Source organism: Piliocolobus tephrosceles, chromosome 10 (genome assembly GCF_002776525.5).
Source record: "Piliocolobus tephrosceles isolate RC106 chromosome 10, ASM277652v3, whole genome shotgun sequence".
Lineage (NCBI taxonomy): Eukaryota > Metazoa > Chordata > Mammalia > Primates > Cercopithecidae > Piliocolobus > Piliocolobus tephrosceles.
The window spans coordinates 39,289,944-39,314,132 of record NC_045443.1 but is presented as its reverse complement, the minus strand read 5'-3'; the positions used below and the strand labels follow the sequence as shown (position 1 = coordinate 39,314,132).

General features: G+C 37.1%; 1 protein-coding gene and 1 pseudogene across 19 annotated transcripts in view; one reads left to right on the top strand and one right to left on the bottom strand.

Annotated features, from left to right (window-relative positions):
* PPHLN1 (periphilin 1) overlaps positions 1–24,189 on the bottom strand; it is a 125,738-nt gene that overhangs the window by 6,163 nt on the left and 95,386 nt on the right. For 12 of the 19 annotated variants that reach the window (XM_023182801.2, XM_023182804.2, XM_023182807.2 and 9 more), the window contains one exon: positions 1,076–1,190. In XM_023182801.2, coding sequence (XP_023038569.1) covers positions 1,076–1,190 — 115 coding nt within the window. Of the gene's footprint in view, positions 1–542; positions 1,191–24,189 lie in introns of those variants that run through there. The other 7 variants (XM_023182812.1, XM_023182814.1, XM_026454690.1 and 4 more) reach the window with 1 other exon arrangement.
* LOC111520224 lies at positions 5,118–8,355 on the top strand (annotated as a pseudogene).

The following is a 24,189-nucleotide window of genomic DNA, read 5'->3' as shown; positions in this document are numbered from 1 at the left end:
ACAGAATGCCAAAGGCCTGAAGCCAACAGGATTTGTGGGTCATTAACACTGCCGCCCTCCTTGGCGGGGAGCAGTCTTGCGCTGGATGATCAAAGGTTAGGTTCCGGAGGACATCCGTAAACAAACTTATCCAGATACATTTCTTTACACTACCTTGTTACCTACTCTTTGCCCTCATCCTCAGGGGAAGAGAATTAGCTGCCTTCAGCTTTATTCTCTGAAGCTTTGCAAAACCTCCCAGCCTTCCAAGAAGGTTTGCGTCTTTCCTTAAAGCTTCTCCTACCACCCTGATCAGTCTCCTACAGTCCCAAACTTAAAATATCCCTCATCTTCCACCTCAAATTGCCTCTTCTATTTGTTAGTCTTGAATATGATATTATTTAAGTCTCATACATCAGTGAGAGAGTCAGGAGTTTCAGGATTATTGTAATAGAAGACATTGAGTTCATTACTTGGAAAAATGGATTTTTTTTCTGAGGTATCTCTCAGAGATTTAAGTGCTCCATTTTATCATTGAATGATAATTATTCTCAAAGCAAATATTCTCTAAGATACCAAAGTATTCAGTTTATTAGGATAGTACACTTTAACATATTACAAGTTACAAAGCCTAAGAAAAAGCAAGCAACAAGTCAATAAAATCACAACTTAGAAGTCTAACATTTTCAGATGGTATCATGTGTTGGGTGGGAGCGGTGGCTCACGCCTGTAATCTCAACACTTTAGGAGGCTGAGGCAGGCAGATCACTTGAGGCCAGGAGTTAGAGACTAGCCTGGCCAACATAGTGAAACCCCATCTCTAAAAAAAAAAATACAAAAATTCTAGTTAAACATTTTAAACAGACTATTTTAGATGTTTATTTAATATTGAAATGTGGTCAACTATCATAAAGTATTTCGCTGCATCACAAAAATTCCACATATTAAGGATTTACACAATCCAGGAAAAAAATTTTTTAGAAACTGTTTTTTTTTTCTGGTCTGAGCAAAAAAATCTAAAAAGGCTCTCCAAAATCTTGAGTGGAAGTATCATACTCTGCAATGAAATGCTTGAGTTCTTCAACACACCGCTCACCTATTTCATGTAAATTCTGCCTCAATGCAAACTGTATAGACTTTTCTAATGAAGGATCTTTTTCAATCAGCATTTTCACCACCATCCCGAAAGTTTCACAGTCTTGTCGGTAAACCTAAAAGGTAAAACACATTCTGGTTAGCTGAGAATGAAAATAACTAGCCAAATACTTAGCTGACTGAGTTGGCAGAATTATGACACTAACATCTAAAAGGGAGACACAATATTACAGCAGAACCTTTCTCGCCCTTGCATTGTCACTATTACCAGAGGCCACTTAAACTTCTATCCTTGAGATCTGCTGACAACTTGAATGAGAAGGAAAACATTAACATACCACATTACTGAATGCAGAAGTGTAAGGCAGTCTATTCAAAGGACATCAGACTAGAGATGAGAATAAGAACAAAGGCTAGGGAAGACATATCAATGACTTTGTTCATTTATTTGTTTGGAAGAAAAAAAGTTTCTGAGCCCCTAACTTTAGATTCTTTGAATCATGATCAGATAACAAATTCTGTTTAGTGGCCAGGTGTAGTGTCTCACACCTGTTATCTTAGCAATTTGAGAGGTGGAAGCAGGTGGATCACTTGAAGTCAGGAGTTCCAGATTAGCCTGGCCAACATGGCAAAACCCCATGTCTACTAAAAATACAAAAAATTGGCTGGGCGTGGTGGCACGCATCTGTAATCCCAGCTACTTGGGAAGGTGGCGGCCTCTATAAACTGGGAAACGCAAGGGAATATATTTTCCCTAGAGCCTCCAGAGGAAATACAGCCCTGCACTGGACATTCTGATTCGGGTCCAGTGAAACCCGTTTTGAACTTTATATATTATTCTCAGGTTCTCATGGACTATTAACCAAGTTAGACAACACTCTGGGCCATAAAATAAACCTTAAATTTGAAATAATAGGTATCATATAAAATATGCTTTCAGATCACAATGGAATTAAATTAGAACTCAACAACAGAAAGCTAGCTGAAAAATCTTAGAATATGTGGAGATTAAACAACACACTTCTAAATAACACACAAAATCCACTGGAACTAATAAGTGATTATAGCATGGTTGCAGGACACAGGATCTTTTAATATACAAAAGTCAATTAATTGCTTTCCTACATACCAGTAATGAGCAAATGGAATTTGAAATTAAAACACAACATCATTTATATTAGCAGTGACAAAACCTCTTAAGTTTGAGTCTAACAAAATACATACAAGATTTATATGAGGAAAACTATAAAATGCTGATGAAAGAAGATACAAATAAACAGAACATAAATAAAATATAAACTATATATATTAATATAAATATATGTAACATATAAATAAGATATAGAAAGATAGTCCAAGAATTGACAGGAAGAGTCAATACTGTTAAAATGCAAGTGCTTCCCAACTTGACCTACATAAATTTCAGTCTCAATGAAAATCCCAGTAATTAATTTTGTGAATACTGACAAACTGATTTTAAAGTTCATACACAAAGGCAGGAAACCCATAATACTGAATATAATATTGAAGAAAAAAAGGAAAAAAGTCAAAAGACTGACACTATCCAATTTCAAAACTTACTGTAAAGGTGGCTCACACCTGTAATCCCAGCACTTTGGGAGACTGAGGCAGGCAGATGACCTAAGGTCAGGAGTTTGAGACCAGCCTGGCCAACATGGTAAAACCCTGTCTCTACTAAAAATACAAAAATTAGCTGGGCGTGGTGGCGTTGTCTGTAGTCCCAGCTAGTCAGGAGGTGGAGGCAGAAGAATTGCTTGACCCTGGGAGGCAGAGGTCGCAGTGAGCCAAGATTGTGCAACTGTACTCCAGTCCGGGTGACAGAGTGAGATCTTGTCTCAAAACAAAAAACAAAACACCTTACTGTAAAGTTACAGTAATCAAGACTGTATGCCATTGGCAGAAGAACAGACAGATCAAGGACAGGATAGTCCAGATACCGACCCATACAAATATAGTGAACTGAACTTTAAAAACAGAGCACAGAAATAATTCAATGGAGAAAAGACAGTCTTCAACTTGACAGTTAAGTTCAAGACTTCATTGAACTTCAATGAGTTGAGCGGTGCTTGAACAACTGGATATCTATCTACATGCAAAGTAAATAATCTAGACACAGATCTTATACCTTTCAAAAATATGTTAAATCAAAATGGATCATAGACCTAAATATAAATGCAAAACTATAGTATTTATAGAAGGTAACAGAGGAAAAAATCTAGGTGATCTTGAGTTTGGTGATGACTTTTAAATATAACATGAAAGATAATCCAAGAAAAAGCCCAATATATTGGATTTCATAAAAATTTAAAAATCTGTGCTTTGTGAAAGACATTGTTAAGGGCATGAACAAACAAGCTACAGACTGGGAGAAAATCTTTGTAAAACATGTATGTGATAAACTGGCATCCAAAATATACAAAGAACTGATAACTCAACAACAAGAGGGCCGGGTACGGTGGCTCATGCCTGTAATCCCAGCACTTCGGGAGGCTGAGGCAGGCAGATCACGAGGTCAGGAGTTCGAGACCAGCCTGACCAATATGGTGAAACCCCATCTCTACTAAAAATACAAAAAATTAGCCAGACACGGTGATGCATGCCTGTAATCCCAGCTACTCAGGAGGCTGAGGCAGGAGAATTGCTTGAACTTGGGAGGCAGGAGTTGCGGTGAGCCAAGATCGCGCCACTCCACTCCAGCCTGGGCTACAGAGTGAGACTCTGTCTCAAAAAAACCAAAACTAAACAAAAAAACAAAAAACAAAAAACAAAAAAAAAATAAGAAACCCAAATTATTTGCCCAATTATATAATAGGCAAAAAAGTGAATGAACACCTTACCAAAGCAGACATTCAGATGGCAAATGAACATATGAAAAAATGCTCAACATCATTTGTTATTAGGAAATTGAAAATTAAAACGATGATGAGTAGTGAGATACCACTACACATCTATTAGAATGCTTAAAATCCATAACTTAAATTTAAATTTAATTTAAATTTAAATCCACAAAAAAATTTGACACCACCAATTTCTGTCAAAAATGTAGAGCCACAGAACTCTCCTTCATTGTTGGTGGGAATACAAAATGGTACAACCACTTTGGTAGACAGTCCAGCAGTTTCTTACAAAGCAAAACATAGTCTTACCATACAATCCAACAATCCCACTGCTAGGTATTTATCCAAATAAGTTGAAGTTGAAAACTTATGTCCATACAAAAACCTGCATACAAATCTTTATATCAACTTTATTTATAACTGCCAAAAATTGGAAGCATCCAAGATGTTCTTTAATGGATAAATGGACACACTGCAGTACACTCCTATAACGGAATGTTTTTCATTAAAAAAATCAGCTATCAAGCCACAAAATGACACAAAAGAATCTTAAGTGAAAGAAGCCAGTCTGAAAAGGTTATACACTATGATACCAACTATATGACATTCTGGTTATTAAAAAAACAAAAACCCATAGACACTAAAGAGATCATTAGTTGCCAGGAGGAAGGGGAAGGGACAAACAGGTGGAACATAGGACATTTCTTAGGGAGATGAAATTATGCTGTATGGGTCTGTATGGTATGATACTGAATGATACATTATGCATTGGCCAAAATTCACAGAACTGTAGGAGACAAAGAGTGAATCCTAATGTAAACTATGGACTTTATTTAATATTAATATATCAATATTAGTTCATCAATCATAACAAGTGTATCACAGTAATGCAAAATGTTAGTAACAGGGGAAACTGTGTAAGGAGAAGGGGCATATAAGAACTCTCTATGCTCTTGTAGGTTTTCTATAAATTTAAAACAGCTCCAAAAAATAAAATCTATTAAAAATTTTTTTCCAAAAATAATCACACAAAAGTGAAAGAAGAAAAAAAGTTTTCTTAACTTTTGTGCCTGAGTTTCAGTACCTATACCAGACTGTGCTGTTTAACAATTAAATAAGATAATACAGAACACTCAGAATAGTGCCTGCTACATAGGAAGCATTTAATCTAAGGCAGCCATAGTGATGATGATGGAAAAAGGAGAAACAACTATTCTGACTTTGTCTATAGAAGGGAGTACTAGAAAATGGTGTTAGAGCTGGTAAGTTCTCTCTAGGAAAACAAAGAAAAGGAAAAGGAAATGGTGTTTGGGGGAAATGCTAGTGGCTTAGTACAGCTAGAGTGTAGGGTATTCACCCTGAAAGGAGATCACGAAGAGCTCCTTCAAGAAGCTTAGTGATCAACAGATAAATTAATAAAGAGGGAAAGAGCTACAAGTAGAAATTGGAACCGTTGGATGTATCAGGAAGAGAAAAAATGAGAAAGAATCTATGCTTTGGGTTCCTGCTACTGAGAGCCAGGACAATAAATATGACAAGATGTGTGAAAGAAAGATGAGATTAGAGGCTTTACAAGTACAGTAGTCCCCACTTTATCTGAGATTTCAGTTACCTGCTATAAACTACAGTCCAAAAATATTAAATGGAAATCTCCAGAAACAAACAATTCTTAAGTATTAAATTGCATGCTGTTCTGAGTAGTGTGATGAGATCTTGCGCCATCCTGTTTCATCCTGCCCCAGACATAAACCCTCCCTTTGTCCCATATTCAATTTTTATCTACTACCCACCTGTTAGTCACTTAGTAGCCCTCTCAGTTGTTGGATTGGTAAAACATAGTATATACGGGGTTCAGTACTATCTGAGTTTAAGGGATCCACTGAGGATCTTGGAACGTATCCCCTAAGGATAAGGGAGGATACTGTAATGAAGAAGCAGTAGATATATGATAATGTGAAGAGTGATAGGTGGAAGGTTTTTGACTTTTATATATTTCAATGGGGAAGGTACTACGAGGAGATAAGTTCAGTACTAAGTAGTCACTTGAGTCACTCATGAGACAGCCAGAACCAACTACCAACAGGAAGTACATGAGTCTGGACTTCTGAAGAAATAAACAGAAGTGAGGAAGGGATTGATTTTATAATATTTAGCAGTAATGTCAGCTGAGGCCAGGGGAATTTCTTGAAGGAGGGAGAGTTCTTCCTAGCACCACAAAACTGATACTCAGTAAATGTTCAATGAATAGCTAACGTGTGCTTTAAGAGAATGTAAGAGCCAAAGAGAGCCAAGTGCAGACATCTAAAACCATCAATGTCATCCACAGAAAAGACCACAGAAAAATTAAGAATCAGGAGACAGTGAAGGCACAGATGCCAAAGAAAGAGTTTATAAAATAAGGACAGAGTCAATCAAATGCCAGAGAAAGAACAAAGAAACATACTGACTGGATTTGGCAGTTAGGAGGTAAACCACAAGAGCAGCTTGTTGGGATGGTGGAGACTGGGGAGCTGTGCTGTCCAATACAGTAGCCACTAACCACACGTGACTATATTTTATTTTTCATTAGTGAAACAGAATTAATTCTGTTTCTCAGTCACACTTAGCTCTATTTCAAATGCTAGTGGCTGCCATACTGCACATGAGGATATAAAACATTTTCATCACTGCAGACAATTCTATTTAGCAGAGTTGTCATGGAGGACTGAGGAGTGAAAAGAAGGGAAAGCTGTCATGGTAAGTGGTGATCTAGTAAATTAAATACATATTTGCAACTATTTTACCATTAAAGTGGAAAATAAAAGCTTACAACTTTTATAGGAACATTGTGAAATAAAATTAGCATCTGTAAAATGTTCTACAACCTTTTAATGAAAGGTACATAAAAATAAGTTAAAAAAAGAAACTCCAATTGGGGCGTAATATACAAGGAACCATTCATAATGTCTAATGTGTTGATGAGGTCAGGAAAAAAGTGATAGTACATTGATATTAAATACTGGAGATAAATTTAAACCCTTTAATTTGGGCCTTTGCAATGCAGAAGGTGCCAAAACTATTGTAATCTATGTTGCTGTTTGTGCTGTATTAATAGAAAAAGATATCTTTGAATCCTCCTCAAAGCTGCAGTCCCACTGCCTCTTAAAAGCACAGCTTCTAAAAAGAACACTGGTGGTTGCTAAGAAATGCGTTACGAACACATGGATCAGAGCTATAGTGCCTGCATTCATATGTAAGTGAAATTATTATAACCACAAAAGGAAGCAACTACAAAATCAATTATAAATTAAGCACAACTTGCAGCAGCTTTTCATGAGGAATTTGTTGTGAGAGAAGATTTAATGGACGTGGCAATAGGAACACATGGTAGTAACATTCAGCAAGCTAGGAAGGTTCCTGGAGTTACCGCCATTGAGCTAGATGAAGACACTGAAACATTAAGAATCTATAGAGAGAGTGCTGATGCTGTAAAAAAGGCTAGAGGTTTCTTGGAATTTGTGCAGGATTTTATTCAGGCTTCTAAGAATCTCACTGGAAAAGTAATTGGAAAAAAATGGCAAAGTTATTCAAGAAATAGTAGACAAATCTGATACAGTTCGGGTGAGAATTGAAGGAGACAGTGAAAATAAACTACCCAGAGAAGACGGTATGATTCCATTTGTATCTGTTGGCACTAAAGAAACGATTGGAAATCTGCAAGTTCTTTTAGAGTACCATATTGCTTATCTAAAGGAAGTAGAACAGCTAAGAATGGAACGCCTACAGATTGATGAGCAGTTATAAGAGATTGGTTCTAGGTCTTATAGTAGAAGAGGCAGAGGTTGTCAGGGCCCTAATTACACCTCTAGTTATGGTACAAATTCTGAGCTGTCTAAACCCTCTGAAATAGAATCTGAGGGTAAAGACAAGCTGAGTGATTGGTCATTGGCAGGAGAAGATGATCAAGATAGCCGACATCAGCGTGACAGCAGGAGACACCCAGGAGGAAGATGCAAAGTGTTTCAGGGGGTCAAGGTCATGGTGGACCACATGGTGGCAAATCCTCCATCATTTCTGTGCTCAAAGATCCAGACAGCAATCCATACAGCTTACTTGATAATACAGAATCAGATCAGACTGCAGACACTGATGCCAGCGAATCTCATCACAGTACTAATCTTCATATGAGGTCTCGTAGACGAAGGACTGATGAAGATGCTGTTCTGATGGATGGAGTGACTGAATCTGATACAGCTTCAGTTACTGAAAATGGGCTAGGCAAAAGATGTGATTGAAGAGCATGGTCCTTCAGAAGAGGCAATAAATAGCCCAACTAGTGCTTCTGGCAATGACATTGCTACAGCATACTCTGGGAGAAGAAAAGATTAATACCTTAAAAGAAGAAAACAGTCAAGAAGCAGCAGTCCTCAATGGTGTTTCATAAACCGAAGCAGTCCTAGTTTACAGTTCTTTTACATTACATTTACAATAATGCTTGTACCAGCTTGCCAAAGATAGAATATGGATCGCCAATCTTTACATCGCACTTTCAGTTCCACCATTTGGAATTCAAAAAGGGGAGGAATCCTGAATAAATCGTATGTTAAACATACTTTGACACCTACTGTGTTATAAAATATATCATCAGATATGCCTTGAGAATAGTATATGTAAATTTTTTAAAAGTTGCTGGCTATAGGAAATGTTATTTTGTTTTCAAAATATGGCAGAGATAGGGGGTGGTGGGTGGGGTAGGCTCCCTAACGTAATATTTTTTATGAAAGCACTGGCTGCTTTTGTAACATTTTTAATATGCAACCACTTCTTCATCGGAGGAAAACTAGAATAAAATGCAATCTAAAATATTTTGCACTGAATTGTAATTTCTTCATTAGTTTAGTCTAGGAACTGGTCTGTTTTAATGGGTTTTTTAAATGCTGTATGTAGTGGAAAATCTGCAGACCAATGGAATACATTTGTTAAACTCTCATCTGCAGGGACACTGTGTGATATTTGGCAGTGACTGTTCTACCTTGAGGCTTTGTTTGGTTTATTTATTAAGGTGCACAGTATTTAAACATCAAACACAGCTTTAGTTAAAACACTAAGCTGAATTAGTCATGTCCATTCAGACATACCCGGAACTACTGAAAAGATTAATTTCCAGAAGGTTTATTCTATATAAACTACACACTAGTCTTCAGTAGAGTGTCTTTTTTTTTTCTTGTTTCGGTTGTTTGATGTGCAATATGTTTTTGTATGCAGATAGTAAATAAACTTTGATCTTCCAAAAAAAGAGAGAGAAAACAGCGTATTGGCCAGGCATGGTGACTCACGCTCATAATCTCAGCACTTTGGGAGGCCAAGGTGGGTAGATCACCTGAGGTCAGGAGTTTGAGACCAGACTGGCCAACATGGTGAAACCCCATCTCTACTAAAAATACAAAATTTAGCTGGGCATGGTGGTGGTGGGTGCCTATAATCCCAGCTACTCAGGAGGCTGGGGCAAAATTGCTTGAACTGGACAGGTGGAGGTTGCAGTGAGCTGAGATCACACCATTGCACTCTACACTCCAGCCTGGTTACTCTGTCTCAAAACAAAACAAAACAAAACAAAATGAATATAATATATATAATATGTATAGCATACAAAATATGTGTTAACTGACTATATTATTGATAGGGCTTTTGGTCAACAGCAGACTATCTGTAGTTAAGTTCTGGGGCAGTCAAAAGTTATACCTGAATATTCAAATGTTGCGGCGGGGGGGCGGGCAGGGAGAGACAGCATCACAAATCCCTGAGTTGTTCAAGTGTCAACTGTAGGGGTATATGTGCCTGTGTGTGTGTGTGTGTGTGTGTTTATGAGACAGAGACAGAGACAGAAGAGCAGCTAAATCGAAGACCCATCACAAAAACACAACTGATGAGATCACTGGCCTTCAGAGAACAGCTCAACCTTCAGTCCCTCTCCACCCCTTTAGAGGTTAAGGGGGTAGGCTGAAAGTTTCAACTCTCTAAACACATGGTTGGTTACCCTGGGCAATCAGCCCCTAAACAGAGGCAATCCAGGAGCTCCCCCAGCCATTGGTTCCCTCATTCACATACAAAAAGACATTTATCACTTTAAGATTCTAGAAGCTGTGTGCCAAGAAATGGGGGCAGAAGCCAAATATATATTTCTTATTATATCCAGAAATGGAAAGATAAGTGACAAAATAGAGCAAAAGCTTAATTATAGAATCTAGGTGATATGTATATGAGTGTGCGCCAGACAATTTCTTCAACTTTTCTTCATGTTTGAAAATTTTCAAAATAAAATGAAGATGGATCTGTTCTGCTTTGACCCTGGAGGATGAGCTTTGCATCTTCTCAATATGGGTTAGATATTAATGAATCTGCAAATGCCAACATGAGTGTGAATGACAGATAAATGTGCCTGCCACACAACTAGAGCTCACCTTCTATGTTAAAGCACTGGAATTGGTCAGAGTACAACATGCTCTGTTCAAGGACTTCACATTCTAGTAAAAGACCAATAGATTAAAAATTACCAAACAACAAGGTAGAACATGGTAAATGCCATAAGATAAATACAAAGTGTTGTAACTATTCCAAATAAAAGATCATGGGGGGCGCACTAAGACAATGTGAACTGTTCTAAGCACCTTGAAAGCAAAAAAGCATAGTGTGTTTAAAGAGTAATGAATCTTGGAATATAGGGAAGTTTTGGGAAAGATAGTAGACTGGAATCAAAATGGAGCTAGACATGAGCAGGTAAGGCAAAGACCAAACTCTTAGACTTAAAATAACTTATGGTAGAAACACTGTAGACATTTTTTCTCTCATTCAACAGACAATAAACAAACAACTAAAGACTGTTGATTAGGGAAAAAACCAACGTATTCATTGCTCAACGAATTTTGAGAAAAGTAATTTTGTATTCAATGTCAGTTACTGGCTTGGGAAAAGAATTTCTAAGATGCAAAACATACAGAAAGGCTAAACCTAAAGAAAAATATTCATGAACACAGGATGAAAGGCAATTAAATACATAATAAAATAGGCTTTAAAATTCTAACTGCTGAGAAAATGAGCACAAATATTTTGCGATATGATAAAATTTCATTTGGCTTTTGATACTGTCATGTCTGAGAATAAAAATTCTTTAACAAAAGCAAGGAGGAGTAGGCTTAATTTGCACATTTCCCAAGTCATGTCCAAAATATCCATCATAATGAAACAGACCACAGTTTCAGATGGCAATTCAGCTCCCTAAAAGATATCTGTAACTTAGAAAGTCCCTTAAGTTTAAAAAGAAAAAAATTAAAATGGCAAAATTCTTTTTTTTTTTTTAATTAAATTTTTAAAAATTTCCATTGGTTATTGGGGAACAGGTGATGTTTGGTTACATGAGTAAGTTCTATGGTGGTGATCTGTGAGATTTTGGTGCACCCATCACCTGAGCAGGCAGTATACACTGCACCCAAATTGTGGTCTTTTTTATCCCTCATCCCCTTTCCACCCTTTTCCCCTGAGTCCCCAAAGTCCACTGTGTCTTTCTTAGGCCTTTGTATCCCGCATAGCTTAGCTCCCACATATGAGTGAAAATATACGATGTTTGGATTTCCATTCCTGAGTTAGTTACTTCACTTAGAAAATAGTCTCCAATCTCACCCAGGTCGTTGTAAATGCCACTAATACACTCCTTTTTACAGCTAAGTCGTATTCTATTATATTTTTATATATATATATAATATATATTATATTTTATATATATTCTATTTTATATATATATATATCACAGTTTCTTTATCCACCCGTTGACTGATGGACATTTGGGTTGGTCCCACGATTTTGCATTGCAAGTTGTGCTGCTACAAACATATATGTGCAAGTATCTTTTTCATATAATGACTTCTTTTCCTCTGGGTAGATACCCAGTAGAGTAGGCTTGCTGGATCAAATGGTAGTTCTACTTTTAGTTCTGTAAGGAATGTCCACACTGTTTTCCATAGTGGCTGTACTAGTTCACATTCTCACCAGCACTGTAGAAGTCTTCCCTCTTCATCACATCCGTGCCAACATCTACTGTTTTTTCATTTTTTGATTATGGTCATTCTTGCAGGAGTGAGGTGGTATTGCATTATGGTTTTGATTTGCATTTCTCTGATCATTAGTGATGCTGAGCATTTTTTCGTATGTTTATTGGCCATTTGTGTATCTTCTTTTGAGAACTGTCTATTCATGTCCTTAGCCCACTTTTTGACGGGATTTTTTTTTTTTCTTGCTGATTTGAGTTTGGTGTAGATTCTAGATATTAGTCCTTTGTCAGATGTAGAGATTGTGAAGATCTTCTCCCACTCTGTAGGTTGTCTGTTCACTTTGCTGACTGTTCCTTTTTCTGTGCAAAAGCTCTTTAGTTTAATTAAGTCTCAGCTATTTATCTTTGTTTTTATTGCATTTACTTTTGGGTTCTTGGTCATGAAATCCTTGCCTAAGCCAATGTCTAGAAAAGTTTTTCCAAAGTTTGTCTTCTAGAATTTTTATAGTTTCAGGTCTTAGATGTAAGTCCTTAGTCCATCTTGAGTTGATTTTTGTATAAGGTGGGAGATGAGGATCCAGTTTCATTCTCCTACATGTAGCAGCACCATTTGTTGAACAGGGTGTCCTTTCCCCACTTTATGTTTTTGTTTGCTTTGTCGAAGATCAGTTGGCAGTAAGTATTTGAGTTCATTTCTGGGTTCTCTATTCTGTTCCACTGATCTATGTGCCTGTTTTTACGCCAGTACCATGATATTTTTGGTGACTATTGCCTTACAGTCTAGTTTGAAATTAGGTAATGTGATGCCTCCAGATTTGTTCTTTTTGCTTAAAACTTTTTGCTTAAAAATTCTTATGTAAACACTGAATTGATTTTTATATACAGCTTACAAAAGAAATATTTGAGAATTATCCAAAGAAAATTTATTTTAAACACAATAAATTCAAATAAATCATTTTACAATTTCACAGATGAGGTAGTCTAGTCTTCATGAAATGATTTAATATTATCTATCAGAAAAGTGTAATATCCTGACTGTACAAAAGGTCACATTTTAGATCTGACTAAGGCTAAAAGAAAGTAATTAACTGGCAACAGCCAGTTCTCAAAGTGAAAAAAAGTCTTACATTGGTTTGAGAAACCTGTAAGGCGCAAGATCCGCCCAGTTACTCTCCAACAGGAGAGAAATTTGTCAGCAGGAGTGACTAAGCAGGAAACAGCTTAGCTATTTCAAGACCCACCCCCTCCACTTCCTTCCCAGCTCATCTACCACAAAAGAAGTTGGAGACAATTCAATATATAGGTCTCCTTATCTTCTGAAGATATGGAAGTTATGTCTCAGAACCTAGAAGTTTTAACTGTTACAGGGTCCAATGAGTTGAGCTCTCAACTCAGGGAGGCCTCACCACACAAGAAGAATTTTTGGAAAATAGGGAGGAATCCTAGCAAAGGTCTCCATGTCTAAGGATGGCTGTGGGCTACAATTCTAAAGGTCTTTTTATTGGCTTATTCAAATATAATGGCATTTTAAAATTCCTGGCAAATGAGAAGTATTTTTACTAACTTAACATTTTCATATAGACCTTCGTATTTTATGTACCAGAATCCTCAAAAGCACTCTGGAGTTACTGGCCTTATTTTATAAAAATAGTGAAGCAGAGAGATTAAAGGAGTTAATTGTAAGAAATACAATGACATTCACAGCCTAGATTTCAAATTCACTCCTTATCATACTGCTGCTACCAGGCAAGATAATTATTTAAATCCAAAACAGAAATGAAGCCATGACTGAACTAAATCCTTAGCACAGATAAATGAACCTGCTTGGTTTTGAAGAGTAATGTAAAGGAACTGGCTTGGAGGAGTCTGGAAGCAGGTCATCTGATTATGATTCCTAACTGCCATGAGACAATACATGAGGGGTGTGTGTGTGTGTATGTTTCATGTCTAATACTGTACTTTAAGGTACTCAAGTCATTCCCCTAGTGAAATTTGAAATGTGGGTTATTTTTCCATATAGCTTCAAGGATGCCACTAAGATAAACAGAAATAAAAAGGTGAGATCAGCCATCTGCCCCATGCTGGGAAAAGCATTATTGTTCTGTAAGCTACTTACACTGTGGTTGGTTAAAGAGCATTTTATGGTTGACATGGGACATTTTCAACGTATCCTGCAGAAGAGGCAAGTTCCCCCTTAGTTTCTTTTGACAGATGATCCAGTGGACCAGGCACATTCACTCTACTATCCCACTTCTTTCATTATTAAAATCCTATATCGTGTATACACACATAGGACCTAGAAGGACCATCAAACTGTAAACTACTTATAATTATGGATGACTTTGTTCCTTGCTTCCTTGTTTTTAAGTTACCTATGATGCACATGTTAACTTCTAAAAAATAACAGCCATTTTAAAAACCTGAGGAGGCCTGGCACAGTGGCTCACATCTGTAATCCCAGCACTGTGGGAGGCCAAGGCAGGCGGATCACAAGGTCAGGAGTTCGAGACCAGCCTGGCCAACATGGTGAAACCCCAACTCTACTAAAAAAATACAAAAATTTTCTGAGCATGGTGGCGTGCGCCTGTAATCCCAGCTACTCAGGAGGCTGAGGGAGGACAATTGCTTGAACTCGGGAGGTGGAGGTTGCAGTGAGCCAAGATTATTGCCACTGCACTCCAGCCTGGGCGACAGAGCAAGACTCTTGTCTCAAAAAAAATAAATAAATAAAATAAAATAGGTCAGGCGCGATGGCTCACGCCTGTAATTCCAGCACTCTGGGAGGCCAAGGCAGGCCGATCACCTGAGGTCAGGAGTTCAAGACCAGCCTGGCCATGGTGAAACCCCGTTTCTACTGAAAAAAAAAAAAAAAATTAGCCGGGCGTGGTGGTGCACACCTATTATCCCAGCTACTCGGGAGGCTGAGGCAGGAGAATTGCTTAAACCTGGGAGGCAGAGGTTGCAATGAGCCAAGATCACACCATTGCACTTCAGCCTGGGCAACAAGAGCGAAACTCTGTCTCAAAAATACATACATACATACATAAATACATAAAATAAAATAAAAACCTCAGGAAAAAAATCTGTATTGGAAAGTTGATTTTAGTAGAAGTTACTTTTGCTACTGTGAAATTCCTCCATGTCTTATACTGAAAAACCATGTAGTATCAGTACATGTGTTATTATGCTTTTTTCTTTTTCTGTTTTCTGTGACATTAAAGTTTAAATATTCTGTATGTTTAGAAAAACTTTCTTTTTTTTTTATAGTATCAAGGTATTGTGACTTTTCAGCTCAAGAAAAATTAGTGTTCTGGGAGACTTTCAAAATGTATGCCATAATCTCTTTTTTTGTCGCCGAAGCGAGTGGGGGTAGCTAGGAGGTAACAGGATCAGAAAGTGCTAGTGCAGGGTGGTCAGGATTACCTACAGCTCCAGTAAACAGGCAGTTTCTGTTTAGCTGCTCCCTCCCCAGCCTCCTAAGATAGGCCCCCAAAGCTGTATTTACACTATATGCCAACCGAAAAATATGCATTTATAGAAGATACGATTTAAGAGTTTTGGTAATAAAGATGAATCCTAGAGTTCACTAGCTTATAAAACATTGGGCTTATGATGTTGACATTACCAAGGAATACATAGGAAACAGGGATGGCAGGAAGGTGGCGGAAGGAGGCAAGGGAAGAAAGAGGGAAATTATGGAAGAAAATAAGTTGCCTCGTGCTCTTCTAGTTCCAGGTTCTAAACTTCGTTTCAGTCCTGTTACGTAAGAAACCCCTGCAATTTTTCAATACTTTGCCTTTACTTGCTGAAGGTAGTTTGAGTGGGTTTTATAACATTTTTAAACTTTTAAAATGCCAGATACCTACCATGATAGACTGCTTCATGGAATAGATGTTACCTGGCCTTCTGGGAGCAGTGCAGGCCTGTGCAATTATACTTGCAGTGCACTGCAATTGCAGTGCAGGCCTGTGCAATTATACTATACTTGCACTGATAGGCTTATCTGCCTATCAGCAGTGCTTTAACATTGGCAGAAATGCCATCATGATGTTATAAATCTATTTTCTCATCAATGTAATTGCAAAACCCATCAAAGGTGCTTCACAAGCCTCTATTCAACGTAGTTAAAGATAGGCTATAATTTTCCATAGTCGGCCGGGTGCGGTGGCTCACGTCTATAATCCCAGCACTTTGGGACGCTGAGGTGGGAGGATCACCTGAGGTCAGGAGTTTGAGACCAGCCTGGCCAACATGGTAAAACCCTATCTCTACTAAAAATGGAAAAATTAGCTGGGCATGGTGGCTCATGCCTGTAGTCCCAGCTACTCGGGAAGCTGAGGCAGGAGAATCACTTGAACCAGGAGGCAGAGGTTGCAGTGAGTTGAGATCATGCCACTGCACTCCAGCCTGGGCAACAGAGTGAGACTCAGTCTCAAAAAAAAAAAAAAAAAATTTTCCACGTTAAAAGCTAAACAATTACTAATCCTTAAACTTTCCATTGAAAATATAGCTATCGCTACTCCTACTGGAAAAAAAGAATAATGTATCTGCTTTCAGCTCATCACACACAAATGTAGGATAATAGAATATTATCAGTTTACTTAATCATACTTCTCCCAGAGAGGGACTTTTCAATTAGGTAACATACAATACCACTCTGAATACTTCCAAGATGTGTTTTTTCTTTCCAGAAGAAAGGAATTATTCATAACTAATATAAATAGCACAGCTTCATTTTAAAAATAGGAACTGTTGTATCAGGTAGATTAAAAGTAGGTTAAAGTTAATTAATATTTATAATAATTCATTATTTTACTTTTATTTCTGAAGGCATTATGTACAGTGGGGAAAATCCATAAATACTATTCTATATAAATGGAAGTCCATATTTTCAAGATCTGTCTGTAGATATTTTCTAGTCCATACTTTTATAGCAAAATTCATAGAGTAACTGGTATATGAATTATAATTAATCTTGATGTGTCCAGCTAGCAATACAAATATAAACTGCTACTGACTTCTCAAATGATACTAAGTTCCTTCCAAGAATCAGAGAAATACTTAGAATAATACTGTGCACAAAAATAAACAGACTAATGTTAGAATCATGCTGTCATTATTACATCAACTAGTCACATTGCTACTTCCACTTTATGCTCAAGGTAAATACCAGGTGTTAGTTACTAAGAACAGTGCTATTAAATTTTAGTAAATGAAGATATTAATCTTATTTTCAAGCAGATTTTTTGAAAATAGAATTTACCTACAGCCAAGGATTCAAGGTAGGAATCCAGTCAAATTAAATTAATGTATTGTTTGCAGATAATTTGGGGTAAGTCAGTATTAAGGAACACATCTCAGTATTTCTATTTATTAGAAATTACAAGGGCAAAAATGGTAGTATTTTAACTAAGAAATTCTACTTAAATCCTTAAAATCAAATGAACCTTGCTATACATATTTTCAGTATGTAGCATTTTTTTAAAACTGATTTTTTAAACTTGAACTTATTAGTTTACAACATTGTAACTTTTTTGGTTAGTAAAATCACTAAAATAGGAATGACTAGTCAATTTTAGGAAAGAATAACAGGGAAAGCCAGGAATAAAAATCTTTGTTTTAGCAGTACTGAACATTTGATTGGTTCAGATAAGAGTCAGAAGGCTGACCAACTTAGTACAAGAGCCAAAAGAAACAGTAGGGCTGTCATTTCCCCTTTAACCTTACTTCGTGGAAGACTACCATGTGCTCATGTAGATACAACATAAACAGAAATTTTTCATGTAAACACATCCTGGAAAAAGGCATTAAACCATTCTTCTCCTCATACACATTTTCAGTGTCCTATCACAATAAAAAGCATAAACATCAAAATGTGGCTTTGCTGAGGGTTTAGTGCTGTTTGTGTTACAGTATTTAAAAGTTCAGAAATTATTACTTATGGTTTGACTTACCTTCTGAAAAACACTAAGTCATTTGTAAAAATTAACTGCTAAATTATTGTAGTATTTTTAAAAGGACTGATTACATGCCTTTAGAGGTACCATTAATGCTGAAATCTGACTCTGTGCACTCTTACTTCTGGTTTCATTATTTCTACACTCATAACACTAGCAGGGACCTAACCAATACAGCACTGTTACATCACAGCATAGTAGCTTTCTTTCTAGCAGTTTTGCTTCTAGCCTATTTTTATTCTAAACTTTCTTATTCACAGGTGCCATCTTCCTTAAAATAAAATTAAAATAAAAACAAAATAACAAAAATCCTACATCAAAAAAACCCTCCAACCTTCCCAGTATACTGCTCCTCTGGTTTCTGAGGATCTGATCCATTTAAATTCAACAAAATCTTAGCTACTAAAACTTTCTCATCACCCATTAAAATACTATATACCATACATTTTAAAGCATTTTAACTTCTCTCATATGCCATCTGCATTCCCCTGGCTGCTTCTTTAATTTCTTCAAAATTTTGTTTAAGATATTTGTCACAGCTCAGCATAATGGCTCATGCCTGTAATCCCAGCACTTTGGAAGGCCGAGGCGGGTGGATTGCTTAAGGTCAGGAGTTTGAGAACAGCCTGAACAACATAGCGAAACCCCATTGCTACTAAAAATACAAAAATCAGCCAGGCGTGGTGATGCATGCCTGTCATCCCAGCTACTGGAGAGGCTGAGACAGGAGAATCGCTTGAACCTGGGAAGTGGGAGGTTGCAGTTAGCCAAGATCAAACCACTGCACTCCAGCCTAGGCAACAGAGCGAAACTCCATCTCAATAAATAAATAAATAAAATAAAGATAGTTTTCACAAAGTCTTTCTAGATCAATTTTTCTAGGTTACTCTAAATATTTAAGAAATGTAAGTATCTTTCTGTCCTTCCTACCTCCTCCATTATCTTGAGGACAGAACCACTTCTTTTGCTTCCTTTGTAACTACCTCAGAGCCTCCCAATGTAAGGCTGAGAAAAGGTTGATTTTTTTTTTTTTGAGACGGAGTCTTGCTCTGTCGCCCGGGCTGGAGTGCAGTGGCCGGATCTCAGCTCACTGCAAGCTCCGCCTCCCGGGTTTACGCCATTCTCCTGCCTCAGCCTCCGGAGTAGCTGGGACTACAGGTGCCCGCCATCACGCCCGGCTAGTTTTTTGTATTTTTAGTAGAGACGGGGTTTCACCGCGTTAGCCAAGATGGTCTCGATCTCCTGACCTCGTGATCCACCCGTCTCGGCCTCCCAAAGTGCTGGGATTACAGGCTTGAGCCACCGCGCCCGGCCGAAAAAGTTGATTTTTAATTATCTCTGATTTATCTAAAACTCTAAAATCAAATATTCTGGCCTTGGCTCAAATTTTAATTAGACATTTTGATCATCCTAACCAACTGATCCACATGTAAAGTAACTGATATTAGTGAATAAATCTGTTCAAAGAGAGGTGGTCAATAAAAATTATTCCTTGGTTGAGATTACAACTAAAACCATAATAGATTTAGAATTACAAGGAAGGTGAATTATAACAAACAATTTCTGAAATCAACCAGTAAGAAAGTTCACATTATAATGTCATTTCAAAATAGTGAAAAGCATAAAACACAGTATCCTGAAAGCTAATAATAAGGTTATAACTTTTAAATGTAAACACTTTGTTGTAAATACTTGTTTTTGACAAATAAAACTCAGTATTTAGTATCAATTATTCATATATAAAAAACACACACAGAATCTTGCTGACAGTTAGCTTAGCAATATGTTTTCTATGCAAATTGTGTAAAGTGATCATCAATCAAATGCACAAACCATACTCTAGTTAAAATACTCAATTCCTGTACTGGATTAACAACATTTTATTATTTTGTGAGAATCAAATCCTGACCACAATCAAGATAAGATTTGGACTAAAATTGTTTTCCCTATAAGAGAATTCTTACACTGTGGGAAGAGAATAAAATTCAATCAGAGGCCAGACGCGGTAGCTCACACGTGTAATCCCAGCACTTTGGGAGGCCAAGCGGGTGAGTCACTTGAGGTCCGGAGTTTGAGACCAGCCTGTCTGACATGGCAAAACCCCGTCTCTACAAAAAAAAAAAAGAAAGAAAGAAAGAGAGAGAGAGAGAGAGAGAGAGAGAGACGAAGGAAGGAAGGAAGGAAGGGAGGGAGGGAGGGAGGAAGGGAATATGTAGCTGGGCGTGGTGGCACACGCTTGTAATCTCAGGTACTCAGGAGTCTGAGGCAAGAGAATCACCTGAACCTGGGAAACAGAGGCTGCAGTAAGCTGAGATGGCACCACTGCACTCCCCAGCTGGGCAACAAAGTGAGACTCCATCTCAGGGAAAAAAAAAAAAAATCATTTAGAAATACCCTGCTTCACTGTACATACAATTTTCGCCACAAAACCATGAACACCAAAGGAGAAAAACATACACACACACAAAGAGACAAGTTTCAAAATGTCTAAAAACCTATTTATATTGTCTTTTTCAAAAAAAAGGTATGCACACACTCTCAGACAAAACTAGTCCAAAAGTTGTACCATTCAAGATGACACTTATTTAAGACGTATATTACTAAGATGAAGCAATAATTAAAAGGTAAACACATGTAAAAACAAAAGGAAAAATTTTCAGTCCATTGTGTAGGTGTGACAGGAAAGCTCTAAAATTTTTCCTCTAACACTGAATCCTCTCCAGTGATTCAAGCCAGTATTTATCCCATATAGTTCAATTGTGTAGCAGCTGCATTCTGTACTCTATTTTTTGACGGCAAAGAAGTCATGTTAATTAAATTGGAACAACCTAAATATAACTTTAAAAGTCAATTTTGACTATGATATCCTATATTTCTGTTAGAAGCAGCAGAAGCAGCAACAATCATTCTCCTCAAATACTGAACACACTCTCAACTATCCATATAGAAATCAGATTAAATTGCTTTCTTAGCCTTCCCGTCATCATATACAGATATAATTACACAGTGAAAGTTTCAAATTCAACTACTTTGTACAATAAGAATCAACTTGTTATAATCTTGGGAAATTAGCCACTCATATCCACAAATATGCCACATGGAAAGGAAAAAATGTAAACATATTCCCACAGGTATAATTTATTTTCTTTCTACTTAGGCCAAACATAACCAACACAAGTAACTTCTTATTCATAGTAAACAACACAGATATAATTTAAATACAATTCAGTCTTCAAAAGTGAAACTAAAAACCACCCTACTCTTCAATTTTTAATTTCCATAGATGTAACTACTATATAGAAAGTATAAAGGCCAGGCCTGGTGGCTCACGCCTGTAATTCCAGCACTCTGGGAAGCCCAGGCAGGCAGATCACCTGAGGTCAGGAGTTCGAGACCAGCTTGGCCAATGTGATGAAACCCTGTCTCTACTAAAAATACAAAAAGTAGCCAGGTGTGGTAGTGGGTGCCTGTAATACCAGTCACTCAGGAGGCTGAGGCGGGAGAATCGCTTGAACCCAGGAGGCAGAGGTTGCAGTGAGCCGAGATCACACCACTTCACTCCAGCCTGGGCAACAGAGCGAGACTCCATCTCAAAAAAAAAAAAAAAAAAAAAGGCAAGAAAAGCATGCTCTAAGCATTTAAAATGTCATTCTCTCTTACTTTAAAACACACATATGAAAGAATTTAAGCTATTAATGAGATGACAGGGAAATGTGGCAGAGGGATGAAGATTTTATGGTCATGGAGCCCTAAGTTTGGGGTGCTAGGTAACCCTACTCTAAGTCCCAATTTATTTGTTTTTATTTTAAATTTTATTTTTAACTGACAAATAATGATTGTATATATTTGTGGGGTACAGTTTCCTTATTTGTAACACAGGAATTATAATAATATCTTACCTTTTGTGAGAATGAAATGAAAGAATGTACATAAAGCACTTATTACTTAGAAACCATTAATTCATTCAACAAACATTTGAGGAGTTACTAAGTGAAGGCTCAGTACAAGTGGTGAAAAAAACATGTAGTGCCTATCCTCAGGAAACTCTCTTTTTAGCTGGAAAGATATTTTTAAAATGTATAAAAACAAAAAAAATGTATAATTGTGTTAAGTTATTATAAAGGAAATAAAGTAGGTTCAATGATGGAGAATTACTTAGACTGATTAGGGAGATAAAGAAACATTTTAGGGAAAGGGTAACATTTAGCAGAGGCCAGAGAGAGAATGCTTAGTAGAAGACAGAATCAAGAATGGCTCTAAAGAAGGGGAAAATGCATGCCCAGTAGAGCAGAGGCCAGTATGACTGCAGAACAGTGAGTCACAAGGGTAACATGAAAGTAATTTGGAGGATGAGGTAGTATACAGAGTTGCAGCTCTCTACAGCCATGGTGAAGACTTTGGATTTTTATTCTAAGTATAATGGGAAACCACTGGAGGGTTTCAAATAGGGAAGCCATTGCATTTAACACGTTTACACGTCAGGAAAAAAAATATATATATATTGCAATACTCCATTTGGCTAGGGAGACTGAGTTTCAAAATATTCTGCAGTGCTCATCTTTGTTTTAAAATAGTATTGTTCATTCCGTTTAGGTGGAAAATTTTAAATACGTTCCCCATTTCCTGACCTGATTTAAAAAAAAAAAAAACGGCTTTTTTCTTTTTTCCCTCTTTAGAAGCATTACGATCAACAGTTCAGCTGAGTTATGGATATAAGTTTAATTTTATCACTTGTCTTTTTAATTTTGAACTGTCCCAATAATCTAGTTACTCAGAGAACTGGTCAAACTTCTTGGCAAATAAACAACTGAGTTAAAAACTAAAAGAGACTAAGTTTGTGTCATTATTTTTTTTTTCTATAAAAATCATCATCTTCACCACCTTATCGGGGGCAACTTTTATTTAATAACATTTGAAGTGTTCTTACTTGGTCAATTATGGATAAACAATATGGTTTGCCCTTCTACCCTTACTCAAAGGATGCTGTGAATTGTTGGAAAAAGTCCAAAACTGCAATTATTTGATCCACCATGAACTCCTTACTTAGTCTTTCTTGTTGACCTCTATATCAACATGTAACATATGGGGTATTCTAAGCCCTTTGCACGCCCAGTTCAGGAACTCCAACTGCTGATAGGACTCCTCCTCCTCCCTATCCCATTTCCCCCTACTCTTGGCAAAACTGCGTCTTTCCCAAATTTATCTCCTGTCCACCTCAAAAATGTTGTCCTTTATTTTCCTTTCCTCCTATCTCAGAAAACGGTTTCTCTGAATTTTCAAGATTAGTTCCTCTATCTGTGCTACTGATAACCCCTCTTGCTTTATCAGTTATTAAATCTGTTTTTCCTCTTCAGTCTCTCACACTACCCTTCTTTTACAAGTGCTCAAAAGAAAACAGATCAACAGACAGACAATCGGTCGCTGAGTTTTACTTACGTGCCTACCACACACTCTTACGCACTTATTCTTCTGTATTTCAGACTCTACCAATTTAACCTAGGCTCTCATTATCCCTCCCTCAAAAAGTAGCCAAACATTTCTGTATAGCCAATCTCATCTTCCAACAAACATTTTAATCATAATACTCATGTATTCAAAATTCTTCCACAAGCCCATCAATACAATTCAAACACTTTTTTTCTGGCTTTCAAATTTTTCAACAATCTGGCTCTGATCCACCTATCCTCATACAATGATACTGGGTTGCTATCTATTATCTTTATTCTACCTACAAAATTCAGTAAAATACACATCTACAATTTTCATTAAAATACAGTCTATAAATTCACATCCTATTCCATACTACCTTAATTTCTCAGTTATTATTTGAAGACAGTGTCTTTTAACTTGTAGGGTCTGTACTAACTCTGAGTGGTTAGTGCCAGAATTGAGTTGCAGTAGACTAGTTAAGGTTGAAACAGAATACTTCCTTCCTAATTTGTACCCTTTATAATAAAACGGTAATAGTAAGTATAACATTCTCCTGAATTCTGTGAGTTGTTCTAGCATATTCTTGAACCTTACGGGGTCATGGAAAACCCTGGACTTGTAGCCAGTTGACAGAAGTGCAGGTGATCTGGGGATACTCAAAGTGAGGCTGAAGTCTGAAGTAAAGGCAGTACTGTTGGACACTGTGCCCTTTAATTGTGGGGTATGCACTGACTCCAGGTGGTTAATGCCAGACTTGAATTGCACTACACCTGTTGGGGTTGAAACATAACACTTCCTTCCAATTTCTACCAAGTCAAGACAAAGTTTCTGTGATCATTATTTAAGA